At 40.4% G+C, this 19372-nt stretch overlaps 1 protein-coding gene across 3 annotated transcripts in view; it reads right to left on the minus strand.

Annotated features, from left to right (window-relative positions):
* The window catches only part of SH3D19 (SH3 domain containing 19), a 76608-nt gene extending 58655 nt beyond the window's left edge, over nucleotides 1–17953 (minus strand). For 2 of the 3 annotated variants that reach the window (XM_064148636.1, XM_064148640.1), the window contains exons 1-2: nucleotides 17680–17953; nucleotides 1026–1065 (exon numbers count right to left, since the gene is read on the minus strand). In XM_064148636.1, the coding sequence (XP_064004706.1) occupies nucleotides 1026–1065; nucleotides 17680–17797 (158 nt within the window). In that variant the 5' untranslated portion in view covers nucleotides 17798–17953. Of the gene's footprint in view, nucleotides 1–1025; nucleotides 1066–17679 lie in introns of those variants that run through there. The other variant, XM_064148637.1, reaches the window with a different exon arrangement.
* Between the last annotated feature and the right edge of the window lie 1419 nt (nucleotides 17954–19372).

Raw genomic sequence — 19372 nt, forward strand, 5'->3', positions numbered from 1 at the left:
AGATGAAGGCAATACTCCCCTGCAACTTAAACACACCACTGGAAACAGTTACAGTGCTGCTGTGGAGATGTGAGAGAAGGAAAAAGCATCCTCCTTTCCATCACATAGTAGATATACCACATCAGCTGTGCTATAAGAGGTGGCTATATTTCCCTCTGTTCTTCTAGCTATGAAAGGTACACCATTGCAAGGTAAAAATGTAACAACAAAATCAGACTGTAAAAAACAAATCAGAAGGTCATGTTATGTCCGAAAGTTGGACACCAGGGGCAATCCTTGGAAAGGCTCTTCACAAAGGAGTGAGAAAGCCAGTGTAAGCTGGTCTACTATATCAATTTACTTCATTAAAATCCAATTATCCACCACAGGATATGGATGAGATCCCCTGGTGGAGAACTGAGAGGAAAAGTTTGGAAATAAGACAGAAGAGTAGGATATTTTTTAATGAGTAACAGAATATTCAGAAGCTTAAGGGAAAATGTGGCCTTTCAAATCAATTATAAATTCATGGCAATCACTAATGGAAATTCTAAAAAAAAAAAAAAAGTTTGTCTGCATGTTTTAATACCTGTTCATTTGCTTCTCTCATTGTTGAAACCTTAGGTGTAATGGGATCAAAGTTAAAGGTATAAATAATAAAGTGTTGCTATTCTTGACTGAACCAAGAATTATATTTTCCTTGCAACAGAAGCAAACAGCGCAAAGAGGGAAAAGTTATGAGGGCTCTTGTCTTAAGCAACAGTCTTACCAAACAATCCTGTTTGTGATACATAAACAAGCCTTTGGATTTTAAGAGCACAAAGTTACAGTGCTCTTGTTAATTCCTTGGAAAAAAATGCCCATAAGGAATATAAAACAATTACCTTTAACAGAAAGTTATTTTGGTATTTCACTACTGTTATCAAAACAGAGAGGTAGAAGAACGGCATTTTGCTGGCTAATCTCCTAGTTGATCCCATAAAAGGAAGGAAAAAAGGAAAAAAAGGAAAAGCAAGCAAGAATAAATACAGAAAAATGGTTCTTACCCTGAAGAGCGGCAGTCTGGTTTGTTTCGTTCAGAGCGATCTGTGAAAAAGGAGGCAGAATATCAGCACAAAAGTCCTTCTTTAGCAATACTAGTACAGAAGTCTTAAAAGAACTGTGACACTCTATGACCAGCAAAAACAAGAGCTGATTCTGTTTTAAAACTCTTTTTCTGCACTGAACTACTCTGCCTGAGACCAAGTAGTATTACTGCAAGTTTAATGTTTGTTACAAATCCTCTACACAAAATACAGTGTGTTTATGTTTTGTATTAATGCTTTGGAAGCTTCCCCTCTCTTTAGCTGAAATGAATAGAACTTCAGTGTAGGGCAAAAATAAGGGACAAGGAAGAGGGGAAAAAGTAAAACCACAGATTACTAAGCGCAAAAAAATCATTCCATGAATCATGGCTGGCAGAGTTCCCTGACAGGATGGGAGAAAAAAAATCAGCAGTTGGTTGCAGCAACATCTGCAAATATACCGAATCCAGTGCAGTTCCATCATTAACTCTTTGACTTCTGAATGTTCTAGACACTGAAACTTCCTGTGGTTTTGGAAAGGGGGTTTATTTATCCTGAAGTATTTTAAGTAGCTCATTTGCACTAATGAGATTTACTTGCAAATACAAATCTATGCAGTACAGTTGTATCAACTCAGGTAAACTTTTTTTGCTGAACAATGTTTCAGGTGCCACAGCCATCTCTAAATACTTCTAATGCTTTCCTATTATTTTCCTTTTTTTTTTTTTTAAATCACCAGTATGCAAAGAAAATACATAAAATACTCTAGGAGTTAAGATTATGATAAGTATTACAACACAACTACAGTGTGATTAGAATTCCTCTATTACTTATTCTGAGTCCTGAATCTCTCATCACAGGACTTGAACCACCCAAAAGAATCAACTGAAGTATATATATATATTGTGAAGTTAGAGGACAGTCTAATAATTTACTAGAAAAAGATTCACTAAGCAATTAGAAGAATATTCTTACAGCCATGTACAATCTTCCCTGACCATGGCAATTTTGCTTTTGATTCCAGCTGTATTTTAAACAGAAAAATATTTTTCCTGTTAGCAAACAATTAGTGAAAAGCTTGTCTACAAGAACCAGCCTAAGAAATATTCATGGACTGTAAGTTTAACCTTAAAGCTCTGCATCTAAAAGAAAACTAATTCTCTTAATGCCACACATTTCTTTGTGTAATTTTATCTCATGTACAGGAGAAATAAGTTCCTTTTCAAGTTTTACATGTTCATTTGATTGTACCTTAAAGTGATAAAAAGTTATCACATTTCAATAGTGCTCACAGAAGTACCTAATGCTTTTTCCGTCCATAGGTGCTCATACTGAGCTGTCATGGCCATGCTGTGTATAATTTACTGTGTTTCTGACTCATGGAAGTCTCCATTTCACCATGCCTACTCTACTCTGTTAGCTAGAAACAGCACAGTATAGCTCAAAGCAGAGGTGCAGCAACAGTTCTTCCAATAGACAAAGACTCTTTCTGTACATTTGTCCACGTAACCTCCTTACCTATGAGCACTGAAAAAAAGAAAGCAGGTCTTCCTACTGAAATCTACCTGCCACCAGTGTTCCTTGTTATGTACACAGCCACAACCTAAAAAATTCCCTCTTGCTCCTGTGAATTAACCAGTGAGAAGAAAAGCAGTCAGAGCAGATGTAAATAATGCCTGGCAGCTCTCCCTCACAGCACACATCTAGTTGGCAGATCCACCATAGCCAGGCCACAGAACCAGGACCAGCTTATTCAGGAAATCAATGCAACTCCCTTTTCCCTTTGATTTTATTGAGTTGTTGAAACAGGAAATACCATTTTTGCTTTTCCACATTTTAATTATTGTTAAACTTAGTGAAAGCACACTATCCATGTCTACGCTGGTCTTACAAAGCAAAGTGGAATCCTGTAAGCCTGCAGAAAGCATTTTAAAGTAGTAAAACCTGTACCTGTTCATAGTTATTGTGAACTTAATACTTTTGCATTTATTTCATATCCTGTATAATGAGAGAAACAAAGTGCTGAACTAGTGCTTCAATTTTGAATTCTAAATGCTGGTTTGGCATTATATATAAGGACCAATTCACAACATCACACACCTCTAAAATGTGAAAACCCAGAAGAAACAGGCATTTTTAAACTGTTATTAATACAGATACACACACAGATATATATACACCCAAATGCATATGTGCAGATCCCGTTCATGCATTTTGCAGGCAAAGCCTTAAAAAAGTTGAGTCAAAAAAGAACAGATCAGGAGATGATTCTCTTTTACCCTGTATGTTACCTCAACAATTGAGAGATCTCTTTGTAATCTCTTCTAACAGAGACAAACAAGAAGACCATATAGATGCAAAAAACCCCAAATCCTGCACTACAGATTTCCCTCTGGATGGAAGACATGGATTTCTATAAAACACTGCAGGACAGGATGTTTTTCTAGTACAATACTATGTAGGATGTCTTTCTAAACTCTAGAAGCCAATACTGCCTGTCGGATTCAAATGCTTTATGGATCAGCATGCACAATGAACAAAGAGAGCCAGCTGCACTATGGCATGTGAAATCTCCAGGGGGAAAAAAAATCCTTCTTCCAGTGACAGATACTACCTTCCAGATATAAGCTTCCACAGATGAGACACAGCACTGCTGGCCCGGTCCTTGCGTTGCTAAGGTAGTACAATTCCTTATTGTGATCATGTAGCTGCCATCAAGCAGGCTAGGGATTCCTAACCAGCTAGTGCACACAAGCTAGAGAACTGGATTGTTTGGTTTTAAGTTTATTTTGTTTAATGAACTGTTCTTGAAAATCCAGATCATCTTCCTAACCTGGTAATCCAAGAGGGACAGCATGTTGTTTATGTTTTGTGCTAGCATGGCAGGTCTGTTACCAATTTACTGAGTGGTGCACCTCTCTAATGTTATTTACTATTGCAGATTTTTCCAGTACACACAAACACCACAGAGGTGGCTCTTCTGCAGACAGAAATAAAATCCTTCTTCCTGTCCTTCAGTACGCAATAGGCATAGATAGAGACTTAGAGTATCACAGTCCATAAGAAGTGATCACCCTCGAACCTCCTGCAGGCCAGGCTTGAAGAGATTTTCTCAGTTTCATACCAGCATCTACATTTTACAAAACCTTTGGTGCCCTTAAACAAATACAGCAAGCTGGGGAAAATACACTATTCTTCTCCAATAGAAGGGTACAGTACAAGTCAAAGAGATAGCAGGTGGAGCAGATGAGGTGGAAGAAGTCAGACTCCTGGTTGACATTGGAAAATTGGCTCCAAGTTTTAAGCACTGTGGAAGAATCAAGGAAAACATCAAGATACAAAGACACGATATTAATACCACAACTTTTTGGCAAGTCTAGTGTTTATTTACAAAATAATGCTGTGTATACTTCATTAATACCACGGATGCATTATGCCTTTTTTCATGCACTCAAAGACTAAGTGGCAGACAGAAATACATTTTAGTTGCTTTTAGAAAGGTTTCCTTAACTGGTGATTCTCTTACTCTTCCAGCATGGGAAAATTATTTTTGTTGTTTGCCTTTAGTGTGATAAACTAGGTTTTCTTCTAAAGGGAAATATAAACACAACCATTAGAATTGAAATAACCGACTCAACATTATTTCAGTTGCTCCACAAACCCTAAATAGCTTATTTTTTTGCATGAAGACCACCAAAGCTCAGAAAAAAAAAAGCTTTTAAGGCATTCAGTCATCTCTGGAAGACAAGCAAAGAAAATGAGAAAGGCAAGTCACACTGAACTTTGGGCTTTTTTTCCCTGTTTATTTCGCAAGCTTCTTTAAAGTGTCTCGTTGCTATGAGTTTAACTGAAAAATATGTTCTCACTTGAAAAAAATGTAAGTATAAACATGAAATGTCATTGAAAATCAAGTGGAAATTTAACACACATTCTGCTGCCTTGCAACTGCAAAGCTACTGAGGATCTTCCAATGAAATTACCTCCTAAGGTAGGTACCTTCCTACTCTTAACCCCACCACATAGCATGATCCCTTTTAAAAGTTGAATTGGCTGAAGGAAGAAAAGTAGGGCAAATACCAGTGATGGCAACTCCACTACTTCCCTAGGCAGCCTGTTCCAGTGCTTGACAACACTTTCAGTGTTATTGTCCAGTCAAAAACTACCCCGGCACAACTCGAGGCCGTTTCCTCATCATATCACTTGTCAATGTGGGAGAAGACTTTGTGACACTCTTCAGGAATATGTAGTTAGAGCAATCAGCTGTCTCCACATCTGTTGTTTTTAGCTCCTGATGATGCAGCAGTGGTTTCATAATGCAAAGTAGCATAAGGTGCTTTTAACAATAACTCTGTAACAATGGCAAACCTCTAAGTAAACAAAGCAAAAGGAAGAGTGGGCTCTTAAGTAATGCTGGACACCCCAAAATACAAAAACACATAGAGAAGTCATATTCTTGGAATAGGCAGCTGTTGAAAGAGGCTACATAACTCGCCCCAATCTGAATGTGTGAATCCCCAATGAGCACACTTAACAAATCTATATACCAAGACTGTTACAGCAGCTTTACAAGACATCACATAGAACTTCTATGAGTCCTACCATTATTTAGTAATATATATCTTGACTGTTACCCAGCTCATCATAGCTAAGTGGTCCAACAACCCCCATCAGCCAGGCACATTAGATTTAGTGTCCTAAATTTCGATTTTTAATTGCCAGTGTTGATGGGGCCCTCATGTGTCAGGGTAGGCCTGAATAGGCCACAATAGGCCTATCACAGGGCACAACTGAGAAGAGTTTGTCCCCTCCCTCTTGACACCCATCCCTCAAATTTGTGTTTTCTACACTGTATTTACAAAACATCTTATAAACATTTATACACCATATCTGAGATTCAAATGTATTCAATCACTTCTTTCCTCTGGGGTTTTCTCTCCTTGTGGACCAGCACATCCAGCACCAAGCACCTCCAGCTTTATACATCTGTGCACAGGTGCACCTAGCTGCCAGAACATGCCCCCTGCTCCACTAATTTAGGCTACACTCCATGCCTGGAAACCTAAAATATGCACAGACAAATAGTATTGAAGAGTGACTGAGCCAATTGTGATTAAAAGCTTCTGAAAATAATATTAAAAGATCTGGTTTATTTAAATCTTCTACAGTGCATTTGGCTTCTTTGTTTTGGATTTTTTTTCCTTCCCCCCCACCATTTTCCACTTTGTTAAATGAGTTTCCTAAACTTGTGCATTCCTAGCCACAGGCTAGATAATTTGAAAGCATGAGTGCAGGGGATATAACTTCCACCATTTAAGCATTTTCCTTTGACCTACGCAGTACAAAATCCAGTGTTGCAGAAACAACATTTGTTGCATAAGTTTCAGACAATAACAATTTTTGAGATCTCATGCCCTAACTTATTACTTTCAAATGATGGAATCCTCATCTACTATGCAATATAGTATGATATAATACACTGGATGGGAAATACTTTGGAAATTTCACACTTCCCATCCTGCTTTCAAATGCCACAACCCTGCCTCACCGAACAATTAAAGGTTTTCTGAATCTGCTTACCTAAAACTATGTTTTGGTAGTTGGAAGAGGAAGTCTCAACAACAAATACCTCCAGTGCAATCTTACGCATTATGCACTTGGAAGTGTCATTTAATGCATGTGAGATATGGATTCACAGCACAGTGCTGAATAGCAGTATTGGCAGAAGATATTCACATTTCTTTATTACTAGAAACCAATTCAGCTTCAAAACAAAAACCCAAGAAAAATCTTTTCTTGATGATTTTATCCTGTGAAGCCACTGGCAGCAACAGCTGCTCCTTGTATAGGAATTGGACATTATGGGGGGTTCAATTGCACATGTCTGCATTTTGGGAGGAATTTGGAGACTCCGGGAATGAAATGACACAGATAGAAGGAAGATTACTGTTGGGTTTGTTTTTTTTAAGAGATTGTAACATACTCAACCATAAAATAACAACCCCTATAAAAACAGAAGAAATGTACCATGAAAATAACGGTATTTATTTCTCTTAAGATACCACTGAAATATTCAATATATTGCTCTTGGAATACTTTGTGGTCTCTTGTCACTATTTATGATAAAAGAATCCCAAAATTGTTTACCCAGTCCACATAAAGACACCTAATAAGAAGATTCTTAATTCTCAATGGTTCTATTGCAAGTCCTGATTTTCTACACAATTGCATTTGAAATCAGGCTATTAACAAAATATTTTTCTCCAGTGACATACGTAGTTCTTCTCAACAGCCACAGAGAAATACAAAACTCTGGGAAAGTGAATGTAGCAGCTTCTTCCATGCATTGGATTTTTCTTAAGTACCACAAAATGGATTATTCCCCAAAAGGTTGCTTCCACTTCATTGTAAAAGAAAGATTACAAGATCTAGAAACACCATAAAAGGCACTAATTCAAAGATGTAAAAATTGACTTGTAGAATAATGTTGGTATGTGCCAATAAACTGTTGCAGCCTGAGATAACCCTCATCCATTAGCACCCAGTACATGCTGAAAACTTGTGCAACTCTAGGCTAGTATCCCACTTATCTGTTCTTGAAACTTGTCTTATTTTTAATGCACGTTATTTGATAGCAAAGACATCAGCACCCAAAATTATTTTTTTAAGATGTGAATCACCTAGCTGAATGTCTGAAGACATTTTATGGAAGTGTGAGATGATTTATTCACATCTACTCCAAGGCTGTTAAATATATAGCAAATTTCCTTTAAGGTACCTTAGACTCCTCCATTACTGGAGTAACATCTGTGTGTGTAAATCTGCACATGTCCATGGGTCCTTGAGGACCATCCTGCCCAGAAGCCACCGTGTACAGCCTGATTCCTTGCACTGTGATTTCACTTTATGCAGAAGGCACATTGGTGCAGCAACTCAGATCACTCTGTAGCTAGATCTTTTGTATCACCTCAATCCATGGGGAAAATAAGGGTGTGCAGACTCATTTGGCTAGTGCTAAATTAGGGTCTTACTCTGACTTGAGGCAGGAATTTGAAAAGGGAGCCCAGTTCAAACAGTGGGAGCACATCAGAAATCCTTCTAATCAGCAAAAGTGACAAAGATCACGTTATTACTTTCACATGTGGCCTCTGTACTTTAGGCAAGAGCTGACTGCACCTGTCTCCAGGGTCCTGCAAAATTACAATATTTTACATTCTTCTCATCTGTTTCTCCATATTGTTAGAAATTGTACTCCCTCCTCCTTAAGCCGCTCCAAAACTACACTACAGAAAAAAACACCCGTTATTAAAGTGATTTTTTTCTAGGTGCTCCCAGCCTTGACATTGGGTTAGTGCATCTTCTCATCAGCCTAAGTGCAAATTCCACCCATTCTACTGCTATGCACCGTAACAGGGACCAATTTCCTTACTGTCCACATAGAGGCTTCAAAAACCCTAGGGCAGCTTTAAACAAATGAACAAAAGGATGGCAAAGCCGAAAGTATCTGAAAACCCTGCAGATAAACACATGGTTTCTGGGTGCTCTGGTAGTGCTGCCAGAGACTGTTACAGTTCTTTGCTACATTGGAGAAACAGCAGTTATCCTACCTGCTTCCTAGACCTCTCCTCTTCCCACTTCTGTGCACACAACAAAAAGGCCTACAGATCCTATTGGAGGCACCCAACCTCTGTAATACATTAGTAAGTACTTCTATGTTGCTACAGTGCCAAGAGTAAAATAGTATAATGATGCATGCCAATTAAATAGTTTTCAATAATGGGTTCACCAACATCAAGCTAGTGGACAGCAAGTAGAGAAATGAAGCATGGCTGATGTCATGTATCACAGCAGCAGCTACCAGACATTTCCCAGAGATGATACTGGTGATCTCCACCAAGACTTACACACCAGCATGAACAAAATAGACTTTGTCATGGTGAAGTTATACACATGAATGCCAGATACACGAGGTCTGCAGCATTATCCCATGTCATTCAGTGATATCTGTCCACACTCGTAGTGACAACCCTTCCAAGAACCATCTTGACATGATTAAACAAAGGATGTCACAAATTACAGCAAGTGTCCCATCCTCAGGAACTACATTCTCAGATCAACATCACCATTCCAATGTGGAGATCACTAAGCATTTTGTCAAACACACTATACTTGCAAAGATTGAGGAGCTTATGACAAATGACAAAGCTCAGAGCATTTGCCTCAGATAAACTTTGATGCCTGACAATGCTGTTTTCCAAGTAGTAGGCAGAAGGAAAGATATTTTACACAAATTTTGCTTGGAACCCAAGTCCTATGTATCTGTTAGTTTCTGCACTCTAGATTCACAGGTCAGCTACAGAATTAATACAGCACAATGGAGCAAATTACTATGAAAAAGTCATCAAAATGCTGACCTTGTTTCCAGGTGTTCGTGTCACATCAACCCAACAGGATTAGTCTACAGCACTTTAATAATGAGTAACATCACAGCACACTGTACACTCAGAAATTATTGTAAATCATTTAGCACAAATGTACACAACTTGGATCAATTTCCATGTGCAGATCTGTGATATTGAGTGCTCAGTTTTTAATGCCAGACAGAGTGCATGATGAATACAAACTTATCGCCTTCAGCAAATAACTTAATTTTAGCTTACCTCTTATAGAGGCAAAATATAGCCAAATTAAAAAAAAAAAAAATCAAAGGGTTTGTTTTAGGCATACAATATTCTGTCTATAAAAATGGATTAGAAAGCTCTTTGCAGGAAACACAGTGCTTGAAAATTTACCTAAGTTTTTAAGAGTGTGCTCAAAGCCATACTGAAGGAAGCAAGACATAGATAAGAAATATATGATCACAATTCAAAAACTAGTGAGTACCCAGTAAAAATGCCAACCAGTATGTAAGAGGTAGGAACTGATTCTCTTTTGTAGTGAATAGTTATGTTCCTTACTACCATGTAGTTGGTATTTTTTACTAGGTACTCATTAGAGCAAAAGGCTTTGTGGACTCAAAAAGGATTTCAATTCATAAAAGATAAATCCAGTGATTTATCAGGGCCTCTGAGAAGTAGCTAAGACACTGACTGAAGAGGAGAAGGAATATCTCTGTGGAAGAATAGAATCTTAGGAGATATTTCATGCACAGTTTCCTGAAGACATTTGTAGGCAATTTTTAAGAAACAAGTTACCCAAGAAGAAAAGCTTTTGGCTGATTCTGTATGATGTTCCTTGGAAAGTGAAAATTACGAAAGTCTTGTTTCATGGTTGCTTGGTTGAAAAACAAACAAACAAAACTAAAACCAAACAACACTTTGCACACTGGGATACACACGAACTACCATCATGGCTCTAAAAGGCTGAGGCAGTACACCCCATTAGTTATAGGGGTCACAATGTCAATCATTTGATATCTTCTGCATGTTCTGATCCAATCCCTTTTTGTCTAAAAGCCTGAACCAACTGACTGAAGTGGTAACTCACAAAATAAATGCAACCCCTAAAAACCTTAGGGGGAAAAGAGTTGGTGGAAAAGAAGATTTGCCGTATCTATTGCGTTCAGCTTCTACTACAGTGTGAACACTTTCAGCTTTGCTTTCCTCTACCCCTTCAGGCTGAACTCAAATACAGCTACATATAGCCATAGAAAGCAGGCATCGATTTGTTTAGTAACATATGCAAGACTTTATAAACCAGTTCAGCTGAAGTATCTTATTTAGAATTCCATTAAATCTTCTAAGATGATCCTCAATTCCCAAGAAAGTAAGTCAAATTGGTGCTTTTAGAATAACACATGTAATCCATACAAATCTCTGCTGACTTACATCACCTGAAACAGTAATGGTGTTACACTAACATCAGATGTTCAATTTTAAAATATCAATAACCACAAAATCCTGTGTCTTTCAAAATGTATATACAACATTGAAGGGGGAAAAAAAAAAAAGTTTTCCTGCTGTGTGATACCAACCACCAAACTCTGCTTTCCTGCAAAACTTATTTTTGTCCCTCACTTAAGGGAAGGATGCTTGCCAAGCATAAACCACAGATAAACAGATGATATATTGTCTTTCTAAGTCCACTGTTGGAATGCTTGAGTAACTTCAGTGCATGCTGTTTTTCATGAGAAGAGTGAAAATGTTACCCAGCAACAAGGTCAGTGGTGCTTCCACTCCATTTTTATAGTTTGAGAACCCAGTTACGCAAGGCAAGACTACCCAGAGAGAGGGTTGTGAAGAGGCTGCACATTTTTAGCCTGGCAAACATGAGGCAAAAGAGCTATGTAACAACAGCACACAGCTACTTGGAGTGTAGCAACAAAGATCTCAAACACAAACTTTTCCTGGTGTTAGTGGACAATATTACAAGGGGCAACAGTTGCAACTGAGGCTTGGGAGGTTCAGGTTGAACACAAGGAAAAAAACCTTGCAGTAGGAAGTAATGTGGTATTAAAGCAGGTTGTCCACAGAGGCAGTAATATCTGTTTGGGGACACTTTTCAAGACATAGCTAACAAATCTTCAGCTGAAAGGACTGAGCCTTGGCAACAGTCCTACTTCAAGTGGGAGGCTGGAATAGGTGACTCCATAGTTCCCTTATAGCCAACACTTCCATGGCCAAAACCACAAAATCATTGAAGTAAAGAAACTAAACTATGCTAAAGGTAAAGCACTGTATTTCACTACAGATAATGAGCATCAAAAGAAGCAACTGATAAAAAATGCGCTTAAGTGCTATCAAACAAAATCTGGTTTTGTACTGAACATACTATATGAGATACTTAGTCAAACTACACACAGAGAACTACATCAACTTCTAATGCAGAGTGCAAACGCAACTTCTCTGTTGTTTCCAGATTTTAAACCAAGGCAGAAGAAAATATTGACAACTTTATCTACAAATATTACAGTTGTTTTTTTTTTCCCCATCTGTAAACAACAACCACTGTGGTAAGAGCTTCTTGCAATGAGGTTATGACTAATTCTGCCCTTTGCCATCTGTCCCTATTCTTTATGCCACAATCTCGATTTATCACGTCACCTTGACAGGAAATGATTGCTTGCAACACAGTTACAGCATGGTCTTTGAGCAATCCCAGCCCTATGGGTTGTTCTCTTTGGCTACAATTTTGCCATTACTTATGCAATGGCACATTTTTGTGCCTTGCTTTGCCTATAACCGAAATGAGGAAGGTTCATTTAATCACTTAGTAATAACAATACTTGCTATTATTTGTCCTCCTACAATTTTCTTGGCTGGGGAAATCACCCTGTTGACTATCAGAAGTTATTAAGTTATTTTCCTTACAGCAGCCTTCATTTATAGAACGGTTGGTTCTTCAGAAGACACAATATTCTCTGTGGTTCGATCTACACTCCCAAGAAAGTAATTGCAGTGAGTTTGTTTTTTTTTTTTCCTTTTTCACTGACAGTACACTCGTATTTCAAGATATGTTTGTGAATTACCAAGTATGGGCTACATTTTTCAGTTTCCACAAAAGCCTTAGTCAGTATCTTACATTTATCTCAAGCATGAAAATCAAAGACTATGACATTTAGAGGAAACGTGTGCAGTAACTTCAATCAGCTATGGAAAAAGGTCTAATAAAGTAATCATTTCATAATTACACAATACATCATGTTAGCACCAGTTAGAGATTATTATAGAAGAATGGTACTATTTGTGTTGGGTTTGTTTGCTTAATTACTTATTTTTAAGTCTTTTACTGTGGTGTTGCCTCAAGCAATTATTTAAACTGAAGCCCTGAATCCTGCATTGGGACTACAAAACCAAGACAGACTGAATCCCAGGAGAAAGAGGGAAAAGATGTCCAGCTGACAATCAACTCTACTGCTTCCTGGATTTGTGAGCCAACTGATTAAATAAATATCTAAATACTCCCTCCTACCTCCCAACTCTCCTCTCAGACCTCTTTTTAATGGCCTCTTATGTACATGATCATAGGTTGAACTTATGCATTTATTCAAGAGAGCTGATCTGTTCTGTCAAGATTTTTTCCTAATCACGCTTTCTCTCTGCTCCAGGGTCACTTCCACACCCTTGGGAAGTACTAAGGTCAAGCTGTTAACCTTTGAATTGGTGAACCCATAGCACCATCATCACTTAATCAGCCTCAGACTTAAGAACTCCATGAAGAATTTCACACCATCTTTACCTCTTAATACCCAGCACATATTTTGCATTAGCACAGAAAAAATGCTAAGCATTCTTGTATCAAATTCTTTAACTTCAAAAAGTCCACAATGCTCTAGCAAATTCATGTTCGCTGAATTCCATCACACATACTGTATAAATGTACCCACATAATCTCTCAGTATGTTGAGCAGCGAAATAGTCAACCTTAATTTGTTATATTGGACACGGCTAAGTGTTCTCAGCTTCCAAAACAAGTCAGCACCAGTCTGACGTGGGAGTTATGGGAGTGTAAAGAATTGACCCAATTCTCACCTGGATCTTGTTTTGGAAAAAAACAAAACCAATACGCAAAACATCCTCCACCCCAACATGCTCAGTCAATTGACCAACCAAAAATAGATTATTTTGCCCACAACCTAAGACAGACCATAAGAGTTAGAAAAGATCCAGAAGAAATGCCATGGAGAAACAGCAAATGTGGGTTGAACTAAAAATCCAGAAACGTTTCACTCAGCATAGCAGAATTCACATGCAAACTTTGCAGTATCTGTGCGGGAACAAACCACATACACGCATTTGTGATAACTAAAACAGAGCAATATTAAATTTAATCAAAGCCTTGCCTTGTATTATTGGTCATCTATACTTTTAACCACATATTAAAGTACAAATAACAATTGCTCTTCATTATTAAACAGTTTTCAGCCTGGAGAAGAGGAGGCTCAGGGGAGACCTTATTGCTCTCTACAACTACCCAAAAGGAGGTTGTAGCTGGGCAGGGGTTGGTCTCTTCTCCCAGTCACCCAGTGACAGAATAAGAGGACACAGCCTCAAACTGCTCCAGGGCAGGTTTAGGCTGGACATTAGGAAGAAATTCTTCACAGAAAGAGTGATTGCCCATTGGAATGGGCTGCCAGGGGAGGTGGTGGAGTCACCATCCCTGGAGATGTTTAAGAGGAGGCTGGATAAAGCACTTAGTGCCATGGTTTAGTTAACTAGAAGGGTTAGGTGATAGGTTGGACTCGATCTCGAAGTCTTTTCCAATCTGGCTGATTCTGTTATTGTGCCTTTTATCAAATAGACTTCATAACTGACTTCTATATTTGACTATTTCATTTTATTTTTTAAGTAAAGAAACATCTCCCACATCCATAATTGACGACTTGCCTTCCCCCCCCCCCCCCCCCCCCCCTCAAGGAAAACCGACCAGAATTCAAAGTGAAATAACACGAATCTGAACAAATATTTAAATGTCTTTTGAACTTCAGATAACATTTGAATACTGAGATACTCCATTAGCTCCAACATGGTAGCAATGATACATAATTAACCAATGTATTTCATAACTAAGGTTTTACGACATTCACTCTAAATTTTCCTGCAAGTCCACTTATTTTAAGCCAGTAGTCACAGAACAAAAAGTTAGGAAAACTAAGAAAGTACACAAGATTAAGGCCCAAATTTAGACTGGAGAGTGCCAGCCAGTGTATGGAGAAACAGGATTTTAGGGTTTCTTCGTTTTTTTCTTCATTATTGCTGTTGAGTAGTTGTGTCCACTTCATTAAAAAACAAACTAAAAATCCAGTATAAATCCAGTGTTCTCTATTAATTCCTAATGATACAAACAAAAATATGCAACAAGGAAGGGAGACACTGATAGTGTCATTTTACTTATTTGTATTGCAGTAAAAAACCTCAAAGGTTTACAGCAACACCTGCTTCCTTTTCCACAGCAGGTGTCTAAATTATACAGCTTAATGAACCGATGAAGCTACTTTTTCTTTTCTTCATTTTTAATGTATCCTAGTTCTCCTCTCACTTTAAAAGCTTATATATATATATTAAAACAAACACCAATCAATCAAAATTTTCCCAATGGAAAATAAACTTCACTAGAAGAGTCTCAAATTGTTCTACTTATATCTTCTCATAGGTTTTCCATAACATGCTAATTAAAAAGCTTTCTTGAATTCAGAGAGAAGAATTCCATCTTCAAGATATGCAGTGGGGTAAAAACAGGCAGTAAGATGAGTAGCTAAGCCATTTATGCCTACTCCACGGACAAGGATCATCTGTTCATGTGTTGAAGCTTTTATTCCCTGCTTTAACATCAGCTCTGGTACTTGTCTAGAGCTTAAGCAAATCTCTTCAGCTCATTAAAAAAGCAAAATAAACCCCAATGCAATCCAGAAAAAAAAAAATAAACCAAATAATTCCCCAACCAAATTAAACAAACAAACAAACAAACAAACAAGTCATCAGTAGATCTCTAACAGGTTTCAGACCTACAGCTTCACAACAGCCCAAGGCAAACTAACTCACGGCTGGTGCAGCCTCTCACCTCCCACTGCTTGCACGTTCCTACTCTATGGCTTGTGACAGCTTCAACATTAATTAGAACCTGTACAAAACCACTCCAGCGACCTGAATCAGCAGGCTCCCATCCACTGAAGTGAGCAAGACAAATAACTGGTTGGTGCAAGTTCCTGCATGCTAGGGCTCCAAGGCAAGCCTCAGCAGCCACCACGTAGATCAGCCTAGGTTGCCACCAAACCGCAACTTTGGTGACTTCACTCACCAACAGGTTAGACAAGCAGCAGAGCTGACACACAAGAGAGAGAAGAAGCACACGTCCAAGAAAGATCATAACTAGCAGCAGCAAGCTCTTAGATTTTTTTTTACCTGGCTTCACCCCACAGTATCTGGCATAGCACGACCGTGACAGGTTCAACCGAAAATACTGCTACTTCTGTCCAGACTCTCCTGTTCTGGCCCTCCAATAAAACGGTGCTACTTACATGTTTGAGTGTTTAGTAAGTCATAAGCACTTGTGAACTTTCACCTTTCAACTACCACTTCGCATGTATGCCTTCCTTGTATGCACAGGACAAAGGTGATCAACTGCCCTTATGCATTTTCATTCATAAACCAAACATATCACAGATTTAAGTCACTCGCATTCTCAATTATTTTAACAGATTGAACTGCTTAAACCAACAGACTTCTAAGATGCAACTACAATATTTCTTAAACCTTGCACATGCTCTTCTCAGATGGCTTAAGAATGCTCCACTGGGAACCCTCATGCTGTTTCCACCAGAGTTGTGCAACCAGATGGAAAGAAGGTGAGACAGCTAAAGCAGAATGCTTTACACTAGCAAGGTAAACAGTGCTGGGCCCATTTCAAAGGGCAGTTATCATGACAAAATAAACATTTTTAAATGGACACATCCTCTTTATTGTGGATTAGTAGCACTCTGTCAAAGGCAAACCCTAGAAACAAGCTTTGTTCCACAAGAAGGAGATAAAGACTGTATACGTATACAAACTGTAGAACCTTTTCCACAATAAAAATCTGCAACAGGAACACCTTTAAAAAAACAGATACCATAACCAGCAGCACGACACCTAGCTATTGAGGAAATCATACAGGAATCAACACTTTCTGTTGAGTTGTTTTTTTGCACCATACCCTACAAGGCAGAGCCCTGGACACATGCCAAACCGCAATGGTTTCAACAGGATCCTGCTAATCCTGCACCTGCCCAAAAACGCAGTGATATTTATGAGGGTTACTGTAACCCACGGGGCTTGCCTGCTGCAAGTCTTCACTGCAATCCCTCAAATTCCCGTGTTTTAGTTTTTTACGAGAGGACACCAATATTTTGTTGCTCAAGTGGATACAAATCTACATTAACTATGGAAGTTACTATATCACCAAGGTTGCACCTATATCACCAAGGTTGCACCATAATTGTTAAAAATCAGAATAGCTGGAATTCAGCTTTAAATACACACTGCGGCCGAGATTCTTCCTAGAAACAAACCTTCGGAAAACTATTTACTTTGGAGAGGATTTCATACTGAGAAAGAAACATCACATTCCCACTTCCGTGACTACTACTACTCCTCCTCAATTAACAATGACGTCTGAATCTGCTCCTTTCAACTGCTGCAGAGTCCAGCATCTCAAATAAAAGCTTGTTGAAGCCTCATGTCTCTTTGTAATAGCAATCTGCTTGCTCCCAGGCTCATGCCTCCGTGCCTTCGTGAATACACCAATTCTCGCCTCCTGCTCGCCGAGGCCTGCTGTTTGTAACCATTTCCGTGTAGCCATGTGGACAACTTTGACATCTGATATTTCTCCACACCAGTGCTTTCATGAAATATCGACATTTTATTTCCCAGTATGGTGCCTCAAACATCTGAACGTGTCGCTGATAGACAACGTGTTACCCTGTTAGCCTCGCCACACGAGAAGACGCAGGCTCGGGGCACAGCGCCGCAAGGGGCAGGCCTGCCGCTCAGGCCGGTCAATGGCCAGGTGCACCTGAGCTGAGCTGCTCTCGGGCGAGGCCAGCGCATGTCGCGGCGACACCACCGATGCCGCCCTGTCCCTGACAGGAATTCAGACCCGGGGACCTGGACAGGGATGACCCAAACCAAGCAACGCCACGGCCCGCCGCGCCCCCGCCCCTCACCTGCCGCCGAGCTCAGGGCGACCCTCCGGTGCCTCCTGCCCAGCTCCCGCAGCTCCTCCTCGTCCTCCTCCAGCCTCCAGGCTTCGGCCATCGGCGGCGGGGGGTCGGCTACCAGCATTCACGAAGCGAGGGCTGCCATGTCCGCCCGCAGCCAGCGCCCTCAGCCCTGTGATGCCCAGGCCTGCCCCGCACCTGCGCCCTCTCCAGCCCGCTTTTCCCGGGGCGCGCTGAGGCGGGGCAGGGCCGCGCGCCCGCCAGCCGCGCGAGCAGGGGCGAGGCGGGAGGCAGCGCGCGGGAGGGGAGGCGGCGCGCGGGAGGGGAGGCGGCGGCGGCGGCGGCGGCGCCCGCGGCCTTTCCTGCCCATCCGCGGCTCTCCGCCGCCAGCAGGAAACACGGCGACTGCCTGGCACCTCCACAAAAGGGGGCGGAGGAGGCGGCGGCGAGGGGAGGTACCTGGCGACCGCCGCCGGGCAGCGCTCTGTCGCGATGGGCACCCCGCGGCTCCGGGCTGGGCCAGGTTCCGCCGCGGGTGTGTGTGTGGGATCGCTGTCGAGGTCTTCCTCTCGGCACAAAGAGGGCCCTAAATGAAAAGATCAGCTGCTGTAGGCGGGCTGAAAGGCGGGCAGCATCGGGGTGTGCTGCCTGGGTAGGTCAGCAGCGCGGCCCTGCTGAGTCCCAGCGCTGGCCCAGCTTAGGGCTGAGGGAAAGCAGCGTTCAAAAAGCGTCCAGCGCTGATTCGCGGCCTGAAGGATTTGGGTTTTTGGCATGAGGTGGTTTAAGCTACTTAAGGAAAAGCAATCTTACAGAGGCACTCGAAGCCAGTGAGGTACACACTTCCAGTGCGGAAGTGATATGAAAAATCTGTCCGCGTTCCAAGTTGGACACTAAGGTTTAGGTGTAGTTTTGCTTTGGTTTTGTTTGTTTTGTTTGTTTTTTGTCCCGGGCCTTGCTTGCCCATATCTAAAATTGCAATTATATTGCTTCCTTGTCTCACAGGGTAACTGTAAAACCCAATCATACATGCTTTTACAGATCACTTCATATTAGGTCCCACCAAAACCACACCAAACCAGAAAAAAACCCAGGCATGTTAGGAAGTTAAATTCAGTCTTAGAACAGGTAAAAAAGGCACAGTAAATAAATACAGTATAAGATCACAAATCAGGCCAGGAAGATGCAACAAAGCATTGAGAAATCCTAATACTGAGTAATACCTGTGCTGGCTCATTATCACCACCTGCTTGGTACACTGAATAAAGCAGAGAGTGAAGGTTGAAAACAATGCATATGATCACAAAACTGGAAAATATATCAAAATTTCAGGTATACAAATTATTCTCTATGCAATGATTAATCTATACCAGAAACTTTTTTTTCACTGGAATATTTGTAGTTCAATATCTTTATTGATGATCTGTACCAGGGAATTGAGTCCAACATCATTAAGTTTGCAGATGACACCAAGCTAGGAGCAGGTGTTGATCTGTTGGAGGGTAGGAGAGCCCTGCAGAGGGACCTTGACAGGCTGGATGGGTGGGCAGAGGCCAATGGGATGAGATTTAACAAGGCCAAGTGCAGAGTTCTACACTTTGGCCACAATAATCCAAAGCAGTGCTACAGGCTGGGGACAGAGTGGCTGGAGAGCAGCCAGGCAGAAAGGGACCTGGGGGTACTGGTAGATAGTAGCTGAACA

The sequence above is a fragment of the Pogoniulus pusillus genome, chromosome 9 (assembly GCF_015220805.1).
Source record: "Pogoniulus pusillus isolate bPogPus1 chromosome 9, bPogPus1.pri, whole genome shotgun sequence".
Classification (NCBI taxonomy): domain Eukaryota; kingdom Metazoa; phylum Chordata; class Aves; order Piciformes; family Lybiidae; genus Pogoniulus; species Pogoniulus pusillus.